We start from the raw sequence: 26,302 nt of genomic DNA, 5'->3' as shown, positions 1-26,302 counted from the left end.
TGCCAGAAAGTGCCATGAAAGTGTTTGTTTTTTTAATTGAAACATCACTGTGTTTTCTAGTGATATAAAAAATTGTTTTTTATTTACACATTGCTGCGTTTCCTGCCAGAATAATGCCATTTAGAGTGACTTTTTTAAATGAGACATCGCTGATTTTCCTGATAGGATACTGCCCTGAGAAGCAGGTTTTTTTTACAGAGACATTGCTGCGTTTCCTGCCAGGATAGTGCCATGAAAAAGGTGTTTTTTTATTGAGACATCATTATGTTTTCTGCTGGGTTAGTGCCACAAAAAGTTAAGACATTATTAAGACATAGCTGTGTTTTCTGCCAGGATAATGCCACAAAAGGCAGGTATTTTTAGCCAAAACATGTCAAAAACTTTTCCTAACCATAACCAAGTGGCTTTTGCTGCTTACCACACATTAACCACTGCACTGTTCAAATATGTATAGAAATGTATGGTCTGAACTTATCACACAATACATAATCATGTAGAAATGTTGGGCATCTGTAGTTTGCAGAAATGCCAACATTTTTTTCTGGTGTACAGGTTGAGCTCAGCTCTTACGCAGGTCTAACCCTGATGGACGTTAAGATAAATGAGGCCATTAAGTGCTTTAATCAGAACTTTAAAGTCTGCTCTAGTGTTCTCTAAAGATTAGAGAACATTTCCAAAAGTTAAACAGATTTGTGCAGCAAAATAGTTCTGTTTCTTCCTTCTGACTCCATTAATCATCTCATGACCTCAGGTTTATTCTGTCAGCCTCAGGGGGAGGCCCGGCTGAACTACCCAAACTACCTCCACCTTGAGGAGCTTCAGCAGTAAAATGCTGCTTCACACTGATGCATCGATATCAACAATCTAACAAATCAATGAATTAATACTACATCAGTCACAGACAGCACTTCTCTGCAGGATGAACACTTCTGCTTTTGATACTTTAACTGCGTTTTGCTGATATTTCTGTAGTTTTACTCATGTGGGATATAAAACACAAGACTTTGAGTATTTAACACTATGGTATTAGTAAAGCGTCTGAGTACCTCTTCCACCCATGATGATTTCCTCCAGATTAAAATAAAAAAATAAAAAGAACCATAAGAACAACAGCTCTAACACTCTTATTCACTCTGTTTAATCAGGAATGTCTCCTGAACATGATGTGTCTTATTCCAAACTGGAACAGAAAGTTCTCAGAGTAATAACCCTTCATCATACACTGTTGCAACACTGCTTCCATGTCATGTCTCCCGCTCTAAACACTTCACTGTCACGCTAATCATACTGCTTCGTGTAAAGGCCTTGTATCTACAGATGACGACATGCATAATATAAGTAATTTTCCTTGTCAGTCTTTCAGGTACCGCACGCAGAGTATGATAGTCATGATAAGTGTTCTGCTACTGTCAGTGCAAGGAATTCACTCTGTGTAATTATTCTTTAATTATAGGAATTATTGGGCATATTTTGAGGCCTGTTTGAAGTTTTTCTGGTGTTTAAGCACACTGGGCACAGGGCTGATGAATGTAAAAAACACTGACAGGTAAAATCTGACAAATATTAAATATTGTTAATCTGTGAAGTGATCCCTAATCTATCTGCAATTAAACTGGGAGCACAGGAGATGTAAATGATTAATTAAAGATGTAAATATGCATTCATAGGTTGTTCATCCAACCGGGTCCATGGTCCGACAGCCCATTGGTCCGACATCCCATTAGTCCGACGGTCCGCGGTGTTGAACAGCTCCTGGCGGGCGTATTTCTGCCTTGATGGTGCGCTGCGACCGGCTCTGGGTCAGCTGGGAAAGGCTTGAGGCGAGGCAGGCTCACAGCTTATGTGTTTGTCACTTTCTTTTTCATTTTAACCCACACCATGATCTTTTCCTGACCCTAACCAAGTGGTTTTTGTGCCTAAACCTAACCAGACCTTAACCACAGGGCATCATGATGATTTCGGAACAATGGGACTTCGGAACAATGGGTTTAATATTGTCGGAACAATGGGCTGTCGAACCAATGGGCAGTTCCCATCCAACCAGCTGCCCATATACAGTAGTATACTGTATGTGATATGGCATATTGACGCCAAATAAAACTTTGTCAATATGTCATTGGGCAGTACAGCAACAAAAACTATGGATTTTGTCCCCTATTACTTATTAAATTGGTCCAACAAACCCCAGACTTTCACCCAGGACCTTTCTGTATGAATATGAGGCTGCGCTATATCGTTTTTTCCTAAACCTAACCATGTGGTTCTGTTGACGTCCTGGCATTGGTTGTAGCGCCCTCGAACGTGAACAGCAGACGCAGGGGATACCTACCATGTAATATGTAGATGTTAAAGTCCACTAACTAACAAAGCAGCCATATGTGACAACTCAGGATGAGAACATGTCGGATGAGCCTTTCGGTGCTAAACAAGCTTGATCAAAGAGCACTGCTCAGCATGACATTCTCCAACCACTAAATACATGGACCTAACATTCATCAGGTGAAAAAACTGTGGGAGTATACAGACCAAATCATGACCACAACCAGAGTGTATTGAGACTGAGACAAGACCAAGACCTTCAGGGGTTGAGATCAAGTCATGACCAAGACCAGAGTGCATCAAGACAGAGACAAGAGCAAGACTTTAAGGGGTTGAGACCAAGTCAGGACCTGGACCAGAGTGCTTCGAAACAAAGACAAGACCAAAACACTGAGGGGTTACGAACAAGTCATGACCAAAACCAGGGAAGACCATGGCTATCAGTCCGTAAGACTATCATGACCAGTGTATTGAGAACGAGACAAGACAGAGATTTTGAGGGGTTGAGACCAAGTCATGACCAAAACCTCTACAATGCTCTACAACTTACCCATTTTATGTTAAGTTGGACAAAGAGTTGCATGACCACTCATCGTTTTGCCCTTTGTAAGGAGATGTGTCAAATTCTGCTGATAGTGATATCTCCAGCTGTACTGACACAACCGCTAAAGTGAGGACGTAATAACTGTGCCTGAGGCAGTGATGAAATCTGAACACAAGTGGTCAGCTGGAGACACGTGATAGGCACAGATTTGAACAGGTGTGTCTCTCCTGTCCACTTGTGATTGGACCACCAAAAATGCGTGTTAACACCAGATCTAAGCGTGACCAAATGATCTTAAAGATCCCCATTCCCATGAAAACACCAACAGAAAAAAAAGACAAATGAAGTGAAGGAGCGAGCCATGAGCCAATAGATTGCATGGCAATATCAAGAATATTGACTAATGCAAGTTTGTGCTTTGTTAAAGAACTGCTTATTGCAAATTATGCAACCCTTCCCCCACGACAGCAAGACAGCCTCAAACAGGACAGCGAATGGTGGTATCCACAATCACTCCTCTCAGGTGAGCCACACCGCAGTTGGAGACAGGTAAGGGTTAACAAGTACGCTGTAGCTGTAGCAAACTTTGGTGCCTCCAAAGCAGATGTCAGACGTTGACGTCTCCAATTCAGTGCACATTATGCTTTGAGGCCCCAGTGTGCAGGTTGGATTTCTCACATACTTCCCTCCCACAAATAACATCAAAGTCAGCTCACTCAAAATATGTAGCAGAGAGCTGGCTCTTAATTTTGAGTGTAGCAGGTGACGTAACGTCGACGTAAGTTAGAGTTAACATTACAATCAGAGCTATTTTCCAAAGTATTTTACACCATAGTACATCTGGCTTTGACATGTACTGTGAGCTTACAGCAGAGCCACTTCATCAGTACTGTAGTAGACAGAGAAACTATCAGATGGCCTCTACTGTCTCTCTGTCACTGCAAACAGCTTGATCAGGAACACTACTTGCCATATGTATGATGCTAACCACACATTCATACTAATTTATACACTTTTCCTATGCTGTAAAGCAAATCAGCTGATTTTGGCCCTGATCACATGGAAAGCATGTTAGCAGCTGGAGGCGGCTTTTTCTAATTGTCTTTAATCTGAATGAAACGTTTTGCTCGCTGTTTGGCGTTGCTACATGCCTCGTGTTTCCGCTGGAGTGTTTTTGCTGGAGTGCTCTGAACTCCTCGAGTTGATTAAACTTCAGCTCAGAGCAGAAAAGGTCCTCATGAAGTAACTCAGTTTTATCACTATTTAATTTGAGGAAGTTGCAGGAGAACCAGAATTTGATTGCTTGAAGGCAGTCAGAGGATGAGGTGGGCGGGAGGTTGAAGTTAGGTTTGGTGGACAGATAAAGCTGGGTGTCATCAGCATAGCACTGGAAGTGGATGTTAAATTCACGGAAGATGTAGCAGAGAGGAAGAAGGTAGATGATAAACAGAGGAGGACCCAAGACAGAACCTTGAGGAACACCGGTAGTGACTGGACATGATCAAGAAATTACAAATGATATCTTTGTTGTAATGTTCAAACAAATGTTGTTAAAATGCACAAACTTCTGATACACAGTATTGTATCAGAACCTGTCATTCAGTACAGATAAACATAACTACACCATGAGACATGCTGCTGGAGGTAACTTTACACTGCCCAGAGCAGGAACAAAATGCAGTCAGACAAACACTAATGTACAGAGCCATGTATGACTGGAATTCACTCCCTAAATACATTAAGCAAAGAATCAGTAACTATTCAAATGACTGCAAAACAGCATCTGCTAAATAAATACAACCAAATGTAGGAACCAATTAGTTTTTGGACAAAGAGAAAATGTGTTTGATTGACTGATGTGCCTGTGACGCATTATTGTTATTTGAAATTTTGTGTAATTATTATTTATTGTTTCTTGCTGGAAGAAGAATAGCGACAGCTAATGGGGATTCTACATATCTTTTTTATTTTTTTAAACTGAAAGAAAAGTGCACATATTTATTTAATGAGCTGCATAAAGTGAAAAAAAAATTGTTCATGATCTACACATTTTTTGTACTTCTTCCCCCCTTTATTAGCCCAAAGCTTAAAGCTTTGCTCAGTGTGCAGTGCGGAAAACTGTGATTTTGGCATGTTTATTTTGAAAAAAATTGGAATTGCAATCTTTTGAATTGGATTTGGTGTGAAGGAGTGAATGACAGAGTGAGAAATAAACTTTCAGCCTGAGCATGAAAAGTATTGTCTTTCTGACTGAACTTTCGCTAGAGCTCCATTTCCACACAAAGCTCAGCATTTAAAACTGTGGACGTGAGCGGAGGCTACGATCAAATCGCACGTCATGATAGACAACATGGGACGATTGGTGTGGACCATCGTGTAGTCTGTCATGTGTGTCGGCCAAGTCAGGCACGATTTTATGACCCCACAATCATCTAATCTGACATAGTGACTGTCAGTACTGGCAAAAACGTTGTGTAGCATGAACCAGGCATTATGAACAACTGTTCATTTGTAGCAGAGATGTGCATGTTAGTAAAATAATAAATAATAATAATTTCAAACAGTTTTAAGAACATTTAGCCAAATCCCCGATCTTTTCTTATCTTATCTAAAGCAGAGATATTGCATAAAGGAGATACCCCACCGTAGGCTTATCCAATGTTAAGAAAACGGTTACTCTTCCTGTCTCCTAAGTGGGTGTCGTTAGCTCTCCCTTCAATCAGAGTTTGTTCTCCCTCAACCCCGGAGTGGAGCTCGCGAACGCTGCAGCGAGGCATCACCTCTATACATGGGGCGCCGGCACTATCCACTAAGCTACCGACGCCCCAACGTCATATGTTTTCTAATTTGGGTGGTCTGAAGTTTCTTCTGCTTTGTAATTATAATGTTGATCGGATACCTGTCTCTCTCTCAAATTTCCATAGGCAGTTGCTGTTGGCCTGGTCTCTTATTTATAAGCACAATTTTTCTCCTAATAGATATTTTATATGGAACAATAAGGATGTTTATTACAAAAAGAAATCTTTATTTTTTGACAGTTGGTTCAGGAATGGTATTGTGCAGATGAATCAACTTTTCAATAAGGAGGGAAAACTCTTTGGTTACCAAGAATTTCTTTGTCATTATAAGATCCCTGTGACCCCTAAAGATTTTGCTGTGGTTTTTGCCATTCCATCTGGTGTTGTTATGCTCTATAAGGGTTATACCTCTCCTCCTTCAATTACGACACCTTTGCTTGATCCAGTTGACACACCTAGAGGGAAAAAATGTTTTCAACCAGCGTCCTGTAAAAATAACAAAAAAAATCCGCACTTTATTCCAAACTGATTGTATCTCTGTCCCATATGTAGTTGCAACCTGGAATAAGCATGTTCAGGACTTATGCTGGGAAAAGATATGGTCTCTTCCTAATAGATATCTACTGGTTAACAAAGTTAAAGAAATTTCTTTTAAGATCATTCATCACTATTATCCTGTCAAGGCATTTCTAGTAAGATTTAAGAAGGACATTGATGTGTCTTGCACTTTCTGTAACATGCACCCAGAGACTGTCTTCCATTTATTCTGGACTTGTCAACACACTCGGGCTTTGTGGCAAGGCATCTGTCGTTTTATACTGGACTATATCTATGATGCCTTTGTACTTTGTTTGAATGATGTATTATTTGGCTTTACGAATTATAGGAGAGAATCAGACGATGTATTTTTTCTATGTAATCTCATCATATTCCTGGCCAAGTTTTATATTCATAAATGTAAGGTGTTGAAAATCAAACCTTTCTTTTGTACCTTTTAAAAAGGAGGCAGAGTCCTACATTAAAACACTATCCACCTCTTGCAATAGAAAAGCTGTGAAAACGTTGAAGCTGTGCTCCAAATTTAATGTACTGTTATAATTTTAATATATATGTTTTTAATATTCTGTGCACCATTTTTATTTCATATTTGTGTTTTGTTTCTAACCCCTGGCGTTGTATATCTGCTTGTTTCTTTATTTTCTTATTGCTACTGATGTTTCAAAACATGATATTTGTGTACATGATGCTGATGTTGAACAAATAAAGGTTTATTGGGGGGGGAAAAAAGTAGGCGTAGTCATCCTCACCTGTGGTGGAAGCACATATGATGCAGTGAGCCAACCCTCACCTGATCAGACAGGTGTTGTGACTCTGAGCGAGCTGAGTCCTGAAGGTGAGCGGTGAAGCTACACCCAGCCCCGCGAACTGGGTCAGTATTTGATTTTAAATTATTAACGTTAAGAAGCTGAGCTCCCGTTTTTGTTTTTTAACTTTAACATTATCTTGTTTAGTAGTTGTGCAACATGGGAGGACGGTGCAAACGCAAGGAGCCGAAGGAGGACATAGGAGCTGAGCTCTCTCCGCTGCCAGGGGACACCGCGGCGGACCTGGCCGAGCCACACACACCTGTTCCCGGGTTGAAGGCGCAGAATGTGGGCGGTAGTAAGAAAGGTAGGGCAGCTTGTTCAGGCAACAATTTACCGATTTAGAGGCGGTGTCTGCGGGTTTATTACTTCTAAGGTGTTGTTCTTCTTATAAACGACGACTTCTGGTCTTATAACAAATGTCACTTTAGTTTGGTTCCTGTATTGTACTAAACAGGGCTGCATACAGCTATTTTGTTACACCTTGGCAGGCGTTTAAACATAAAGATATCCAAGTTAAAATTCTACATATTTATCATAGCTTCTAATACTGTCAAATTAATGTTACATTACTCTCATTTAATGCGAGTAATAAAGACTAAATCATAGAAACTTCTGGCACCACAAAAGCCTCCAAAATGGCCCCAAACTTTGAACCAACAACTCCCTAAAACACTTTAAATAACAAAATCACCAATGATAGAAGAACTGAGTGAGAATATTCAGCTTGAGTTGAACACCATCACCATTAGGGTGAAAAATGAATAAATTAGGGGAGACTGGGGCTGGTTGTCACACTATGTTTCCATCCAAAAGTGATTCGAATCATTGGGAAATGTGCTTTAAAAGAAATACGAATCCTGTATGTTTCCATTAAATGTATGGACTTTGGTGAAAACTACAAACTCATGCGAGTTTTCCGCAGAACCAGAAACAAAACAAGTCTCGCATTCTTCTTCTTCTATGTTTTCTGGCGGTTGGCAACCAGCTTGTAAATGCATTACCTCCTTCCCGACCCGGAGTGTGGATATCACCATGGAGAGAGGTGCGCTACGTCAGACTTAATTCAAACATAACTGTTTCCATCCCCCGTTTTGCGAATCAACATTTTTTCGAATCAACCAAAACCCGGCTAAAGCGAGCGTATTTTAGTTTGTGCGAATCAGGGGATTTTAATTCGAATTTTGGCGTTTCCATCATAATTTTCCGATGCGATGCTTCTAGATGCGCATCTACACAGGCTGATGGAAACATGGCTACTTTTTACTCTTGTGTGAATTGCCTTATCTCAAAAACATCTTTCAGTTGTCATTCCTACAGCAAATGAAAACTTAAGGTCTTATCTTGAAATGGGTTTCCCTTTCATTTTTACAACCTACTGTGACAAGAAGTGATTAACCATCAAAGACACTCTGACAGATATGGGGTTGGTTGTCACAACAGGGTTTTGAATTGCCCTCTGTTATGTAAGTACAAATTACAGCGCTGAAAAAATAATCTAGCCTTTATTAAAGCCATTGTTTCATGACAGTTCATTAAGAATATAACATTACATTAAACCGTGAGATTGGAACAGATTAATCGTCATCACTATGAGCAGGAACTTGTGTTAAAATGTCAAACAGCCTATGTTGAGGTATGTAAGAGTTTAGATACGACGTTGTTTTCTAGTGAGGAACTTAAATGTCAGTGTGTGTGTGTGTGTGTGTGCGCGCGCGCACGATCAAAAACGCCCGAGAACATATTGACTAAAACATGTTTGCCATGCCGACTGTCTCTCTGAACTGTCTCATGTCACCATCCTCAGCTGACCTCTTGACAAACATTTTAAGCTAGCTAGCTAGTCGGAGAAATTGAAAGTGTTGCAACCATTCCCAGTCTCAGCTACTTAACATGATACAGGCCTACTTAGTTATTTCCTGCCACAGCTGTTGGCTTGAGCAGATACTGACAAATGAGTTGTCAGGATCAGATTATGTTGCTACGATCAGGTCACTATTCTTGGCAACAGACAGTACAGATACAGGAAGAGGATTAAGGTGAGCTTCTGCAGTACTTAGAAAGTGTTTGCCATTTCATTACATACTGACGGAGCTTTTTAAAATCTGTTTGAGGTTCTTTAATTCATATTAATCTATTCTCGTTTCAAGATATGTAGCGTCTGACAGCAAGATAATGTCTGCTGTCATATTAATACTAGTCTGGGTATCACTCAGTCTAACAGACATGGTTCATCACGAGCAACAGTTTGTCTCCATCGAAAGCTGTGTATTAGATGAAAGGGCAGCTGCTTCTGTGTTGTGTAGTTTCATCCTGCCATAAAGGTTCATCATCCACTGTTTCATCACCAGGTGGAAGACGTTCCAGTTACGGTAGCGATAAGGTCTACCTCGGAGTCCGTGTCAAAATGCCAGTGAGGGACATGCTGAGAAAAATCCGCACAGCCCAGGGCTGGGAACCTCAGGATGTTCAGGTACCTTAGCGTTTGTTTGTGTTTGTTTGTCCGTGTGGACTTTGCTTAGTGATGAAATAATCATTTTAAACATGAGAATCACTAAGACCAAAATAACATTATTGATTGATTTATTTTTTACCCAAACCCTGATGGATAAGTTTACTTTCTGTGTTGTATTTTTACAGTTGGTTTCCTGGTTGTTTGCTGCATGTCTGTTGTACTTTTGAGGCGTTTTGGTCCTCAGATTTTGCTGCTCAGTGAGCACTCTTGACTTTCAGCTACTCTTTGGTACAGACAGCTGCGGACGTGATGCAGCACAGAGGAGAAACTTTCCAACATAAGGCTCTGAGACAACATTATCGTCTCTCTTCTACTTAGGAGTGGTGAATTCACAGCTCACTGATAATACGACACAGTCTCTGGCTTTTGTTTGATGTCTAGCGTTGGCAAAAAATGTAGTTGCACATTTCTGATCCATCGTTAGTGCCATTAGCTTGTTTACTGTATAATGTAAATGCCACTGTCACACTGAACGTCCTGCTGAGCCCTGTTCAAACTTTATATGAAAAAAAAAAAAAGAATCGTTGAATATTCATATTAAACTGCTGAGCGTAATTCGACTGACATAATTTTGAGTTGGGTAAAGCCCTACTTTTTAGTGCATTTATTTGGTGTAGCCAGAGTTTTAAATGCATTGTTTTTACCTACCAGAATGTGCTGTAGGTGTAACAACTCAAACTACTGATATCAGACATCAAGCAGTTTCCTTTTGTCTCCGAGACATTACATCTACACTCTTATTAGGGCTATATCAAACACAGAATGATGGCAGTCGAATCAGATTCAGCTGTTTAATACGAATATTTGACTATTTGTTTTTTGTTTTGTTTTTCATATAAAGTTTGATCAGGGCTCAGCAGGACGTTCAATGTAACAGCAGCATTCCTGTAATATAGCAAACAAGTTAACTGCGCTCACGACGTATCGGCAATGTGCAGCAACATTTTTTGCTGACCTAGCCAGAGACTGTGTCGTATTAAGTGTCTGTGAGCTGTAAAATCATGACATCTGAGCAGAAGAGAGACGATAATGTTATCTCTGAGTCTAACGATGGAAAGTCTCTCCTCCTCTGTGCCGCTGCATCACATCAGCAGCTACCTGCGCCAACGAGTAGCGTGAAAGTCAACTGAGGGGTCTCTGACTGATGACTCAAATCTACGACTTTCACAGGGCATCCTTAACTCTTAGCAGGGAACTTAAATATTGGTGACTGAAAATTCTGAGGCATTTAAAAGACAATTCACACTGATGCAACTGTTTTTCTTTTCTCATCACACAAATGTGTGAACACAGGAGATTTACGGCAAAACAGACAAAGGTCAGTAAAACCTTCATGTATGAGAACAATGGCTGAAATACATGGGACACGGACGTGGTGTGACACGTCTGCAGAGCGCATCCATTATAGTCAACTGACGCAGCTACATGGCTCTTTTCTAGTTTTACACAGCTGGTTTATTTTTTCTCTGCACACGGGTGAAAAACGAGTACAAAGTTTTTTGAAAATGAATACCTCATTGTACTAGAGGTAATACCATGCGGTGGGGCAATACTGGGGGTGTTTCACATTGCACATTAAAGTAAATCAATTAAATGTATCCACCCTGTTGTTATAACGATCCAGTTAATTAATTCAGTGCCAGCTGATACAACCTACATTTCCAAACCCTGCATAAACAACCGCAGTATCACTTTACAAAACTCAAAGCGGCAGTAACCGCATGCTACAGATAGACTCTGCAGCAGGTAGAAAAACCCGCTCCACCCTGCCCCACCTAGGTGAAGCATCCGTACCACATGTACTTCAACTGTTAATTTAGGTGTGGTGTCATGTAGATATTTGCTCCTCCTTTAATAGTTGTTGAGCTACGCTGGTGTTGAAAAGTTTGGCTCGCTGCAGTCAGACAGTTGAGAGGACTACTCTGTACTTTTGATTGGTCTTTGATGCTTTTAGGTTTTAGAAATTCCTCTTTAAAAATAGATGTTATTTTGTATGAAGGGTTTGTTTTGTACACTGAGAACAAAACACTTTACAATGGTTCAACAAGACTGACGAGTGAAAGGGCAGAAAGAGACAAAGATCCCTCTGAGCAGCAGCTCCACAAGAACAGAAGAAATCAGCACTCATTGGGCAAAAACTTGTGCACAGAAAAGGTTCCTGTTTCACTGTTAAGTGCACAATAATGACTATAACAAACTGGAATTAACCTGTTGCAACATGTTGCTTTAGCATAGCTATTCTTCACACACAGTCTAAGGTTAGCACTAGTGGATTGGATCAGCTGAAACCCCTATAGACTAACAAATAACAGTTTAAAGGGACAAATCAAAAATACATATTGTCCCTTTCACTTGTGGTGTTTTTTATTAATCTAGATTGTTTCGGTGTGAGTTGCAGAGTGTTGGCGATATCGGCCATAGAGATGTCTGCCTTCTCTCCAATATAATGGAACTAGACTGCACTCAGCTTGTGGAGCTCAAAGCGCCAAAAAAATACTTTCACAACCAGGACGCTCAAGATAATCCACAGGCTTTGTAGTGGGCAGTTTAATGTAGGAACTATTTTGTTTCTCTGAACTACACCTGCAAACTGTATCACCATGCAGAAGGAAGCGTGCATCTACTCAGCTAGCTCAGTGGTGCCAGGTGAGCGAGCAGTAGATGCACGCTTCCTTCTGTGCAGTGGTACGATTGGCAGGTGTGGTGTGGTAGAAAGGAAATGCCTCCTGCATGAAACTGCTCAGAGGAAGAAAAATATCAATATAACAGCTGATTCCAAACTTTTGAACAGCAGTGGCTCATGAATCAACAGGAGGGAACAAAAACCTGCAAGACACCAGCATGCAGAATGCCAATTAAACTCTCTCTCTGCTTCGAGGGGAAACTTACTGTATAGCACTCTCAGCCTTAAACTTGACATTTTCTTCCTCAGGAGGGAAAACACGAGTCAAAACTCGCACAGGACGCCGAAATACCAAGGTGAGTGTTGAGAAATTCTAGTTTCCTCAAGCTCTACGTAAAAAAAAAAGGCTTCTGGTAAACTGTAAATCATGTCACTTTGCTATATGAACTCTGCATACATCAGCTTGCTTTGGCTTTCAGAAAAAGCACGCGATAAAAAGCCTGGAGGAGCTGGCAATCATCGTTGAGGTGTTGGAGGAGGATCTTCGGAGCAGCAGCACGTGCCGCTCCCCTCCCCAGTGTTTGTCTTCCTACAACCCTCCAGTGTCTCCTGGTTGGTCACCATCTGGTAATTCCTAGTGACCAGATCCACATTAATATAGTCACTCATTAAGATATCACCTCGATTAATATTTTAGCAGCAGCTACTCCCTCGCTCACGTCCCATATTATCTCATCAAGGTTCAGGGTACAACAGTGACGAGTCCGATGAAATGATCCCCAGCCCGCAGTCCTACATGACCTACTCACCAGGCACAGCAGAGTACCAGCAGGCCCTGTCCCCTCCTGGCTTCATGCACGCCAGCTTCCAGCCGTCAAGCTTCAGAAACAGTGGAGGAGTTGGTGGAGGGGAGGAGGAGTGGTTTAATCCCCAGGACCACGCCTGGAACCTGAACAACTCTGCTTTCTTCTGGGCACAGCTTCAGAAAGAGGAGAGCCAGCTCAGTGACATCTGTGACACTGTACTGCTGGCCCCTGATGACCAGGGCAAGACGTAAGTTTAGTGCATACATGTCGTTGTATGTGTGTGGAAATTATGCAGTACACTGACCAATTGGAGGGGAACTCTATTGACAGGTTTTGAAGAGTTCTTTTGCGTATGTGTAAAATGTTGTACATGTATGAAGCCATTTGTGAAATGTGATAAACGTCCTCTAGTGATGTCATTTGCTTCAAGTTCATGTTTATGTAGCTAACGTTAGCTAGAGCTTCAAATCACAGTGTGTCCTCCACCTCACTCCCCGCTGCTACAGACCACCTCGCTAGCAGAAGAGCGTGCTGCAGCTCCAGAGATGGACCCCCAATCAGCGGCTGCAGCCAACACAAACCCCAGCTCCTGGGGGACGGACATTCCCAACTCACTGTCACATCAACAAACTTTCTGTTGCTGCAGTTACACGGGTTAGACCCTGTGCTGCACACTGGCCACCACCCTGCTGTGACATCTGACATGGGGGAGTTTGCGCTTACCGAATTCGAACCATTTCAGCAGCTAATTGAAGCTTTGTCCCCCCCCGAGCTGATGCCTGCTCTTACTGGGGAAGCAGTCCAACATGGCGGGGAGCGAGGCGGAGGGACTGATATTAGTAACTCCTGTGCTTTTCTTTATGGCAAGTCAACATGTCCGCTGTGAAACAACACCTATTGTGTTTCTGTTTGTTGAGCTCAATCGTGCCGGCAGGCTTATGTCCTACTTTCTCAGCTTACTTTATGAAATGCCTCCAATAACCACACGGCTTATTACCCAGGGTCAGACCTGTTTTCCTCTTCGTGTGAGTGAACACCTTCACTGTGAAGTCATTTTTTTGTCTAAATATGTCTGATTTTTCTTTTCCCTCCAGTGCTCTCCATAAAGTGGCGTGTGTCGGAAAGAGGGCACTGGGCTACGCCATCGCCAAAAGGATGGCCGCACTCAACAGCCTGGACCTGAAAGACTCTGATGGAATGGTACAGTACAAAGACAGCTGAGATAATTTTCTAGCTTTTGAATAGAAATCTATTATTTCATTGTTGCCACCACATCTCAGGAGCTGGTGTGTACATTATATACACAAGAACGTGGCAAAGAAAGAGATTTTTGTAATTTGCTTCCATGTAGAAAAGGTTACAGAATACGATAACCTCGTGTGGTTTTATAAACCATATTTGTACATACTGGAAATTTAGTAATTTTAACACTGATTCCTTCTGTAAAATGCATATTTAAGATTAATTAGTATGCAAATAATACCAGTATATAAAGACAAACTCCGTGCACCTTCCACCCTCTGCAGCGCAAATTGACTGTGGATGGTTTGATCACATTGGCTGGATCACATAGAGTGCATCAGGGATGGCATGTTTTTGTTGGCCGGCGTGAAAGTTAACATCGCCCCATTTCCCGTGTTATGTGCCACCGCATCACGTCTGCAGCTGTCTGTGCCAAAGAAAAGCATGAAAGTCAACAGTGCTCAGTGAGCAGCAAAATCAGGAGACCACTGCACAGTATACTGACTAGCAAAAAGAAAACTAAAAGAAATGACTGCTTGTTGAAGTCGACTAGAAGCCTTCTCAGTCGACCCAGGGTTCTCTGACTGATGACTTGAATCTCCAACTAGGGGCAGCCCTAATTTGTTCTTACAACATCAGGTTCATGTGCTAATGCTAACTGCCTGACTAGCATCTTGTCTCCCAGTTTTTTGAGTGATGAATACACACTACCACCGTTTGCAGGTGGAGAGTTATTTCCTCTCCCGCATGTACAGAACATGTGTGCTAGTTGGCAGTTGGCTGGAGTGTAATCAAGCACAACTTTTTGGCCGTGACCCAGTCGACCTGAATTGAGTCGTCATGTGGGTTTGGTGTGTTTGGGCCTTTAACTGCCATTCGATAGCCTGTTTGCACAATGTATAATTGCTGTATGCACACTCATCAGTTATGGCAGGTGTATTTAAAGTAGATGATATTTAGGAAGCAGTGATCCAGAAGTCTCATGTAACAGCTGCATTCAACAACAGAAATTAAAAAAAACGAACAGATTAATTGTGGCAGAGTTTGCATGTTGTGTCACCACTGGATTATCCCTGGTTTAATGTCATGGCCCTCTGTTCACAGACTGCACTCCTCCATGCAGCAAAGCACAACCACCACCTGATGGTAGCAGATCTGATCCGTTTGGGGGCCAACGTCAATGAGACGAACAACTCAGGGAAGACCTGCCTCCACCTCAGTGCTGAGAAGGGCTACATCAGAGTCCTGGAGGTGAGAGTCTTGGATTGGGAAAATGGGTTTGGGATGGGTTCTCTCTGGATTTGAGCAAAACACATGAGCAAACAATGCGCCTCATCGTTGGGTCCGTTTTGCAAATTACACTTAGGCTGACTTATAAGTCAAGAGAATGACTGCATGTGGGACAACGTGTCTACTGATCCTTTCTTTCCTCATGACAGAGATGTCTTCCTGCTTCACAAACATATTCACAGATCAGATCAGGTTTACTTTTAACAAGTAACATGACCCCATTTGTCACAAGTTATTGGCTGCTACAGATATGATTTCCTTTGATCCAAACAAGTTATTCAGGTACATGTTTTTTGCTTTCACACCAGGAAGGTCTCATTTCAGTTGGAGTAAGTAAATAAAGTCATTGAACAGCTCGGATGAAGAGCCGTGACAAAAACCAACACAGCCGGTTTTGTAAGACACACCAACTGTGTGCAGCGCGTCAGTTATTGTCATGTGTTGAGTGAACACGTCACACGGTTTCGGCTGTGTGATGAATGAGTCACGCCGTGTGCGCTGTAGGGAGCAAACAGGTTCAGTACTTCACATAGTGTACCCTTTTAATCCTAAAGGCACTGTGGTGCTTGTGTGTACTGAGGTCACACTGAGGGGCAGAAACACAGAAGTTATAGGCTGTTATAGGTTGAATCTAATAGCTACTTGGGTAACATGTAATTACACTTCACGCAAATATTTTCTCCCAGCTGTGTTCATTTTTGTAGCAGAGCTCAAATGCAAACAGCAGGTGTTTTTTGACGAGACGGATGTCTTCTCTCTGACAGTAGGAAAACATTTCAAAGGTCAAAACCTGTTTGTTGCAGGTACACTGAACACTATATTTTGGTGTCGCGACTGGCGCCATGTTTCACAGCAGAGTGGAAGCCCAGTTCGGGGAGAAGGATCAAGCAGTGCACGTTAATTGTCGTGTCACACCGTCTGCCACACATGTTCTCGGGCCGTGTGTGCAAGAACCTGCTGTGTTTTGTGCCTAATTTCAGACTAGCGTTGCAACAGTTATACAATTAATCAATCAGTGTTCATTTTGACAGCTATTTTAGATTTAGTCTAAGTCTTGAGACCAAAATGCTTTTAGTTTTAGTCACATTTTAGTCATTGTTATCCTTCATAGTTTTAGCCACGGATGCTTCCTCTGCTGCCATTGAGCGGCTAACATGTAGAGCTAGCCGCTAACAACCGCCGCCATAACTAACAAACTCCACAAATCCATTCAGCAGCTCCATCGTCCACAGTCAGACACACACGGCTGGTAATTAGTTGCTGAATTACAGCTCACAACTCGCACCAATGGCTGACGCTGCTCCGGTATGAGTATTTTACTGGCTAGCGAAACATCCTGGTACAGACTATTTACTGGAGTTTACCAGCCTGTCGCTCATGCGGCATTTGAAGATAGCTGCAAGCACAGACGTTCTTGGCTTTCAGCATCGGATAGTCCACCGCTAACTTTTTTGTCACATCTCGTCTTGTCAACTAAAATGAAACATAGATTTCATCTTATTATCAAGATCTATATTTAGCTCGTCATCGTCTCATATTCGTCATGGAAAAGGGTCGTTGATGAAACATTTTCGTCAGAGTTTTTGTCAACAACATTAACACTGTAATTAATTTACTGATTTCAGGCAGCAGCTTTTAATTGATTTTCCCTGCAGCTATTTTGATAAGCAAAAGTGACAAACATGTTGGTTTCAGGGACCGGTTTTCTCCTTAAGTATGACACTTAAGGTTTAATTTCTCCTTAGATGAGGACATACACAGTTACACAGAAGCCCTTAAAAGGTTTCCTGAGTTAAGGGAAAAACATTAACTCCTTTACTGCAGTAAAAGTTTCCATTGAGATTGTTTGTTTGCTTGGACTCAGGCTTGTGACGCCTGTTATCATCTCACAGAGTTGGCTTATAGTTAGATAGTGGAAAAATGGCAGAAGTACAAAGTTAATTTGATCCCCAAATACCAGAAAACAAAAAACAGGAAATAAATTGTGACGAATATTTGTTCAGTAAGATCTAAAGTGTAAAAACAATATGACTTATCACCATAAACTCGGTCATGTTGCAGATAAGATAGAGTCAGAGGTACCTTAAGTTTTTCCCCTCGCTTTGGTTGCTGAGGTCTTTCGTGCAAGAGCCTAGGGATTCCTTCAGTCGAAGACCAAGACAAGAGAATCCCATAAAAATCCCATAAAGTAAACAAAAGGAAGCCTTAAGGAGAAGACTTGAGGGTGTTTGTGCAACCAGTTTTATTTTGAGGAAACCTTAAGTAAGAGTTTGAGGAAAATCTTGACTTAAGATGTTTTTTGCAACTGGCCCCAGATTCTTAAATGTGAGGATTTACTTGTTCTACTGAATATCTTTGGATTTTGGTTAAAATGTCAGACGTCACATTGGGAACTCAGAGTTCCCACAGTCATGGGAAATCTGGAAAAGTCATAGAATCCCTCAATCTCATTTTTTTGGTCCAGAAAAGTCAATGAATTTGTTCAAAGTTTTGAAAAAGGCAGGGAAGTCTGTTGTAATTGTCACAGTTATCTTTGTGGTTATCCTTCCACGTGATGCAACAGAATTTATTGTCTGTCGCTGGTGATGTATTGCAGCTCCAGTATTGATGCATCAGTGTATATAGTTTTGTTTACATCATGTACGTTTCTTAATTTCTCCGGGCAGTCCGTCTCTCCATCCAAGTGTGCCAGCCAGCTGGAATTAGAGTTTGAATCTGATGTGTTTGAATGAGGCCAGCCAAGTGAGACAAGGAAATTATGACAGTGTGGTTAAACATGTCGGGTCATGAATCCCAAAGCTTCCGTACCTGTGCTCCCATATTATCTTTATATTGTAGTGCATTTTTGAGATGGAGCAATGGACATGGACAGCCTGGGGCGATTTATTGTCACGTGGAGCACCAACGTGCACTTTAGTTTCGTCAGAAGGGATGCAGCGTTCTTTTTAACAAATTTACTCCAAATTAACATGTGGCGTAAAGTATAGTATGTAATTCAGTTTGTGTTATATGTTGTGAATGGTCATGAAGAATTTTATCATGGGTCGTTGAAACGCCATGGAAAGGTTTTGAAATGTTGTCTGTGAAAATGTGTGGGAACCCCGTGTGCCGGGTTTTTTATTGTGTGTAATAGACTGAAAATTAGTTTAATTAGAGCAATTTAAAATTCTTCCAGTGCTATTTTTTAAATCATACATTCCTCAACCGATGGATAGATCTAAGTGCACAGGAGGAATACTTTCTCAGCTGTCTGCCTGAAGCCAACTGAGGGCAGCAGGTATGAGGTATGTGAATGGCACACAATGCCAAAGCGCAATAAATCAAATGGGTGTAACTTCATTAAATCTTGTGCAACCTCCACCAACCACACACACATCTGTGTTTGTGATGCCAACAAACTGTAAACAGCTTTTCTAGTTCATCTAATTCAGGTCATCAGCAGTAGGGATGGTGATGGTTTTGGGAGACGCTGGACTCAGTTGTCCACCAATCTGTCCCTTCTGTCCTCGTCTAAGAGCACCAGAAGCACGACAGCTTCGGCGCCTCTGATTATGTCCAGAAACATGGCATCATATCTGTGCTGCCTGGTGCTGTGTTCACATTTAGACGGCTTCATTGTAACTCTGCACATCTCACACACGAACAGCTGCTCTGTACGCTGTTACCAAACTGACTGTGTGTCATTCAGAGCAGAGTTTCCTTTTAATATTTTATTCATAGATTTTCATTTTTTAAACAAGCAGCACAACAAAGGAGCCACCCTCCCCCCCCATCAGAGAGGAACAATAAGAAAAGAAAAACAACGACGACGCTCTTATAGGCTCTTATATGATCTGCACAGCATTCAGCACCAACTACAGAACAGATGTCTACACAGTGAGATATACATAAACACATACACACATGCTAAACATACAGAGCGATATGAAGAAGCATATATACATACATGCAAACGCTTTAGGCCTTCCTCAATAAATAAGACATAAATGCTGTGTTTCGTCAAAGATTGCAGAGCTCTTAACCCTTTGAAACCTCAGCAAATTGGCTTGATTTCTTTTAAAACGTGGGAAGAAGGCAATGAGCAACCAAGGAAGAAATGACCACAAAAAAAGCAAGAAATTATTAAAAAAAAAAGGAAGAATTAAAATCAAGAAAATTACTTGAAAAAAGAACGGAAAAAAGTTAAAATGAACAAACAAGGAAATTACCCAAAAAGAGTGCTTGAAAACATATGCAAATATAATTTTAAAATGTAATAATAATAATTATTATTATTATTATTATTATTGTAAGTATAGTTTTTCCCTAGCTTTTTTCTTTTCTCCCTAGTTTTTAAAAATAATTTTCTAAATCTATTTGATTATTTATTTATTTATTCATTATGTATTTGCAATTTGTGGGACATTTTTTTTTTACAAAGTTGCTCATTACCTTTTTTTTTGCGATGTTTTCGGAATAAATCGCTCCGATTTGCTCAGGGTTCAAAGGTTTAAATGCATGTGGAAGGTGTCTAAAAGCAGCACAAGAACAGCGATGTTGCGCCAAGATTTAAAGGGTTAAAAGAAGGCACATCCCCAGATTTCCAAAGAGTTAAAATATTCCTTTTCACTACAGCCCTGCCATGTTGTATTGTCTTTTGATGCAAGTGGGATAGAGCTAAGAGATGTCGGGTCCCGCCCAAGATGGCAGTGTGTGGGTCTGGTGTAATATCAGCACAGGATCAGTGCAGCCTGTGAGGCACTTTAAATCGAATAAGTTATTGTATGCAATTTATGGAGCATCTGTTAATGTCTTGAAAGTTTCCCAGGTTTTATCACCAACCGTGATGCCAGGGTCTTTCTCCCAGGCCTCCTTTAAATACTGTGTGGTGTTTAATGCTGTGAAAAGGTCAATAAACTGAGAGACAAGTCTCTTTGCGTCAGGGCTCTGATTCATAAGCGTATACAGTTCTTTGAGACTGATTCAACATGTGATATACTTGTGATCTAATCTCTAATGTGGAGGTAATGGAAGAAATGTAAACTTGGGAGTGTGTACTTTTCTTTCAACTGATCGAAGGTGGCAGAGCAGTGTGTTTAAGGAGATAACAGGAAGTGATGGTCTGTGGTGCTGTCATGGTTCATACGTGTGTGTGTGATTTATACCTTTAACCAGTGTGTATGTTTTCTTTTAGGTTCTAAGGCACATGATGATGGATGGTGTGTATGTTGACGCTGAAGCCACTGATAACTCTGGTACGTATATAACCTTTGAAATCTTTAGGGTTCTTAAATAACGATGGCGATACTTGTATTCATATAGCTCTTTCCCAAAACAGAAATGAAGCACAACATGGCAGTGAAAGCAGTGCTCTGTTTATTTAAATATTATATATTTGTATTTTTTAAGATTATTTTGATGGCTGTTTTACAGACTGAAGAGCTGCACTGACAGTTTCTTCAGTTGATTTGTGTGTCTCTGTCAGTCACCATTTTCCAGTGGGGTTAAGGACTGTTTGAATGTGTGTGTTCTCAGGAATGAGTGTCCTCCAGTGTGCCTCTGTGGCTCTGAAAGCCACAGTACGTGAGCTGGAAAGCAGCAAATCCCCCAGTCACACCAGACTCCACACGCTCCGCCAAGAGCAGCTGATGGAGACCCTGGAGTGTGTGCTGCAGATGGGCAGCTACCTTCATACCATGGTACGACACTCTGTAACAGCTAACATGTTGGTCTGTTGTACATGCAAAATAAGCATGTGAGGTCACTTGTTATTACACTGAAATCAAGTGTTGTCCTATAAATATCATCTTACAACATAAGAGCTGTGCTTGAAATGATATTGAATAAGATGTGACCAAGTTACTAAGTTCCTACAGAGCCTGTAACCACTAACCAGCCACTACCTTGCTGTGCGCTCAGACCAGCAGCCGAGCAGCTCTGTGTTGCGGCTGCACACCCAGAGCTCATTAACAGGTGTTGCCAGGAGACATTTGAAGTGATGAAACAGTACCGAAGGCCATTTGTGCATTTGTTCAATGTTTGTAGTTGAGCTTTTTGGCGGGGCAGCCCATTGCGAAGAGCGTGAACTAATAATGAGTCAACGTCAACTCTAAACTTGGTAAACAAAGTGTTCCTAAAATCTATTTACAAACCTAAAAGCCTTGTTCCTCCCTGTTCCCTCGTCAGGTGTGCCGTCAGAAAGTACTGCGAGGTATGCTGGTATGCCTTTGAAGTGTCATACAGAGGAATTTACATAATGAAGATGAGTAGACATAAAGGCTGGAGCCTTTCTACTCAAACTTTTTTTTTCCCAACGCTAATCTCGCAGCTTCCCTTCAGGGACTGAAATGTCTCTCCTCCAGAGGAACACTGGGTTCAAGAGTGGAATGTGGGGCAAGACGATATCGCTAAAAATGCATCACGATAAGAAAACTTATATCAGCAACTGTTGAAGAGAGTTAATTGTAGTTTAAACCAGTGATTCACAACTGAGACTGTCTTGAAGAGGTGGTCTCAGTCCGGTTCCAAAGGAACTCTGTGGTGAGAACGTGTTGCGACCTGGATGTGAACCAACTGCAGTCACATGACACATTGTTTGGGTTAAACATGAGCATGTTACAGTCCTGGAGGATTATTAATGTGCACCTCCTCCTGTACTGCCTTAATATGCACATTCAGCACATCCAATGCATCAAAACATTGTTTTCTAGTTGGAGCCGTGCCTCGTTTTCAAACTGTATGCTTTGACTAAAATGAACAATGACAGCAATATAGTCCACGATGAGCAGCGCTAAAATCAACCTGTGTAGTTGTCCCTCCATTGTGACATTAGAAAGTGTCACATTTATCTTGCAAGTGTACTCTTCTTCAACGTTTGCTTTACTTCCTGGATTTTTCCCACATGGAAATTCTGACCAATCAAGAGCAGCTTTCTCACACAAGGCATTTGATCTGGTCCTCTTGTAAATGCTGCCGTGAGAACACGAACCAACTCTAGGCAATTATGCAACTTTGGAAAAACATGAGTCCCTGACTCAGACCAAAGGAGACCACTCTAGGGCTGACAGCAGCCAAGTTTCTATTGCACTTGAAACTTGAGACTTGCTGTTTCTAGAGTACTACTGCATATATTTATGGATCTAGAGATGCATTGCACTTTTCATCCAGAACTTTGATGACTAACTCTCTTTATTTCCTCTCTTCACAGGGGAGCCAGAGTATCCAACCTAGGATGGGATGACCTCGTGGCACTTCGGCCCGGCAGGGCTTTTTGGAGACCCGACAGTAATGTTCTGAGTTGGTTCAGGCTTGAACTCTTGAATTTGAATGGAGAGACCACAATTAGTGAAGTTAATTTTCTCTCTTAGCTTGAGTTCAGGCCTGTTATGTAAAGCATCTGGGGTTTTGTGTGTGGTAAAAACACCTGACTTGCAATCAGGTGTTTATTGTAACCCACACAGAGACGTCAGGTGCCCGTCAGCTGGTTTCTGTGAAACTTCCCTTGTTTGTTACATTGGAGTAGCAAGTCGTCCTCAGTTAGTGTGTCTGTGGAGATCAAGATGTAAAATCCTATGAGAATATTTTTTTAAAGATGATAGTGTTGACTGTTAGAGCCATAGGATTTTTACATGTCAGATCTTTTCACTTGTACTTGAGGACATTTTAATACGTATTGTTTGGTGGTGGGAGTAAATCCAGTTTCATCTGACTGCCTTGGCATGAGTGAGCACATGTAGAACAGTCACGTGCAGGGAGTTTTGGTTCTGTTTGTGTTATGTATTAGCATATTATCAAGTTTCTGAATTCGTCTAAACATGCAAACTGTACTCTGTCCGATGTGTTGTAATGTGGCCTGTCTTTTACCTGCTGTTTAAAGGAACAATGGGTTGCTTCCTTACTGGAAGTTAGAGGAGAATCTAATCTAATCTAATCTCTGTGCGATCTGTAGAGAAGCGTCCAAAATGTGTTCAGCCTGGCTAGGTTAAATCAATAATAATAATAAACTTTATTTATAAAGCAGCTTTCATGCAAGAAATGCAGCACAAAGCACTTTATAATAAGGGTATAATGAGCACTGAGAGCTTCACATGAAATCAGACAGAATGGCCATAAAACAGGCCAACCAAGCAGTTTAATATAAAGTGGTTACAGAGAAGGCATCATAACTCAGTATTAGCAAAACCATACATTTCAAAATCATACAATAATTAAATCATAAAATCAAGTAAGATACAACATTTTAAAAGAATTGCAGCAGCGTGAAGCGTAAAAAGAAAGAGTTTTGTACCTGTATTTTGAAAGGCATAGCTAGTTAAAGTCTAAAGTGAACAGAGACACTTTTAGCTTTCTTTTAAAAATGATTAGCGTTCTAGCTTCCCTGATATCTATCTATAGGTTGTGTGTTCCATAGCTTTGTGTGTAATTGACAAAGGCTGCATCCCTGATCTTCTCCCAGCTCATGTTAGGAACCTCCAACAACCAGCAGCAGATGATCGCATACAACATTTAAACATTTCAGAGGGAATATCTTATCCTTTTGATTGGCTCTGCAACATAACCCTGCATCCAGTCCTTGTGCTAAGCTAAACTAAATTAGACTAAACGTGTTTTGGACCATGTCTCAACAGAACGCACAGATAAAAGTATAAATAAATAAATTATGTATTATTATTTTTGATTAGTGTCCCAACACGTTCTCATCCGGAGTCGTCACATATGGCTGCTTTGTCAGTGGCTTTTCGCGTCTACATATTACGTGCCAGGTATCCTCCTGCTTCTGGAGGATAGCCAGGACGTCAACAAAAGCACATACTTAGGTTTAAAAAAAAACAAAAAAAACATCATGGTTTCACTCTACATTCGTACAAGCAGCAAACACTGGGCTTCTGCACAAAAGTCCAGACTTTGTTGGACCCATCCACCATTACTCCCACCCGCCCTATTGGGATATTCCAGCTCCTTTTATGAAGTGGTAACCAGCAGTGTTTCACCTCACCGTATGGCTTTTCGTCCATACCGCAGAAGATTACGTCCGGCTACATTACAAACCGATGCTGCCTGGCGACTTATCATAGCGCCGCAAAGATGGTTTTTGGCATCAGGTGCCTGACACCGAAATCACTGGCAAAGCGGCGATAATCAACGACTTCGGAATGAGAACGAGCTGAAGTGTCAGGACACAGCTGTAGTCCATGTAAATGTTTTAGAAAATGAGTAGATGAATATTGTTGCTTTGAGACATTCGTCAGGCGTCACTGGGAGCTGTGCCTCAGATCGGTTAAAGCCATGTGGTCTTTGCAGTCACTAATTTACGTGTTATTTTAAGTGAGCATCACAGGTATTATTTTCTGTGTTAAACTTTGCTCAGGCAAAGATGCAAATATAAGGTAATGTGATGACCTATTCTGTATTGATCTGTAATGTGGTGGGCAACAGTAAAAAGGATAACGTGACGTTAATGTAGCCGCAAGCGGCAACATGAGGGATTTCTACTCAGGCAAAAGGTGTATTTTTTACTATTGAAAAAGATGTGAGTATTTTGATGTGATAGGTGGTCACTAAGTGGCTGACCACAGCTAATATGAAATGTGTTGACTTGGAACAAAACCTTAGTCATGTACAGCACTTTGTAGGTTTATATGTATACTGATAATGAACAGGGTAGTTTTGTTTTTATGCTGATTAAAGTGAAAGTAGCCGAGAATTTAGAGATATATTTGTGTTCATGTAGAGTATCTTACACATTTATTTATATACCTATAATGTGGGGTGTTTGTTTGTTTGTTATCATTGATTATAGTGAAAAGTGAACTACTGATATAACTTTTACATTTATTTTAATGCATACAGATATGTTAGGGATTCTGGTTCCTGTATGTATTGGAGTACGGCATTTTCTCAAATAAAGCCTGTAGTCCAGTGAAGACCAGTTCTTACAGAATGGCCGCAGGCGTGTACACCACAGGCAAATAAAGGCCAGCCCAAATGTAGGCTTGAGGAAAACTAGAATTACTGCCTTGCAGTTGTATGCCTCCACGCAATGGTCACGTTGCAATTAGTTTACATCCGTGTCCGTGAAAACGTGGATGCTTAACACACAACTTACCCCCGGCAGCACAGAAGATCTGTACAATCAACACAGTTTCAAGGTGCACAGTATTTTCTATTTTCCAAGCTGAAAATGTGGTTTATTGTAGAAATCTCAGTAAGCAGTCATTGTGTAATACGCAGTAATTCGACCATCAGATTTTATTTGTATTACTCTTTAAATTGAGCAATGTTTGATGAATGATTCAGACTGTCGGAGCTCAGGTAGAGCTTATCTCCAGACAGAAATGATATCATAGTTTCAACCAGTTTTCTTCTTCCTCTTGTCCATAAAGAATAAGTTGTGTGATAATACAGTAGTTTATTACGTTAACGTGTAGAAACGACTCATTTTTTAAGCAGTGATTCACATTAGTGATGGATATCAGTTGTTGTTATCACAGTTCATGCTTTTTGTATCAACCTGTTTGTCTTAAAGAGTTGAATAAACTTCTGGGTTCAGTAAACTTTGTCTTAGAAATGAGTCATTGCTGCACTTGAACGTGCCACTAATACATTATAATAATAATACATTAATTGACAGGACGGCAAGGCAGAGTAGTATGGTAGCATAGCTCAGAAGACGATCATTCAATTTGTCATAGAAGCACCAAATTTAGTACATTATAGTTTAATATGTGAAGAAGACATCGGAACATTGTAGATTGACATCCTGATGAGCATGGTGACAAAATCTAGATGCATCCAATTGTAAAAATAAACATTTCAATGTGTC

The 26,302-nt window shown here is 41.0% G+C and overlaps 1 protein-coding gene across 4 annotated transcripts; it reads left to right on the top strand.

The window, feature by feature from the left end:
* The first annotated feature begins 7,026 nt into the window (after positions 1-7,026).
* zgc:113279 (uncharacterized protein LOC553749 homolog) lies at positions 7,027-26,033 on the top strand. 4 transcript variants are annotated; one of them, XM_049576939.1, is made up of 12 exons: positions 7,027-7,054; positions 7,173-7,332; positions 9,377-9,498; positions 10,834-10,858; positions 12,473-12,519; positions 12,643-12,790; positions 12,904-13,216; positions 14,064-14,169; positions 15,316-15,462; positions 20,675-20,735; positions 21,016-21,179; positions 22,688-26,033. In XM_049576939.1, the coding sequence occupies exons 2-12, from the start codon at positions 7,185-7,187 to the stop codon at positions 22,718-22,720; spliced, it is 1,314 nt and encodes a 437-aa protein (XP_049432896.1). In that variant the 5' UTR covers positions 7,027-7,054; positions 7,173-7,184; the 3' UTR covers positions 22,721-26,033. The 4 variants fall into 4 exon arrangements, with proteins under 4 accessions (XP_049432896.1, XP_049432897.1, XP_049432894.1 ...); XM_049576940.1 differs by having other exon boundaries at positions 7,027-7,090; positions 7,176-7,332; positions 12,643-12,775; XM_049576937.1 differs by having other exon boundaries at positions 7,027-7,090; positions 7,176-7,332.
* The last annotated feature ends 269 nt before the right edge of the window (positions 26,034-26,302 follow it).

Source organism: Epinephelus fuscoguttatus, linkage group LG5 (genome assembly GCF_011397635.1).
Source record: "Epinephelus fuscoguttatus linkage group LG5, E.fuscoguttatus.final_Chr_v1".
In the NCBI taxonomy this organism is placed as follows: Eukaryota; Metazoa; Chordata; class Actinopteri; order Perciformes; family Serranidae; genus Epinephelus; species Epinephelus fuscoguttatus.
Note: the sequence above shows the minus strand (reverse complement) of the source record. Positions and strands in the feature narration are given on the sequence as shown.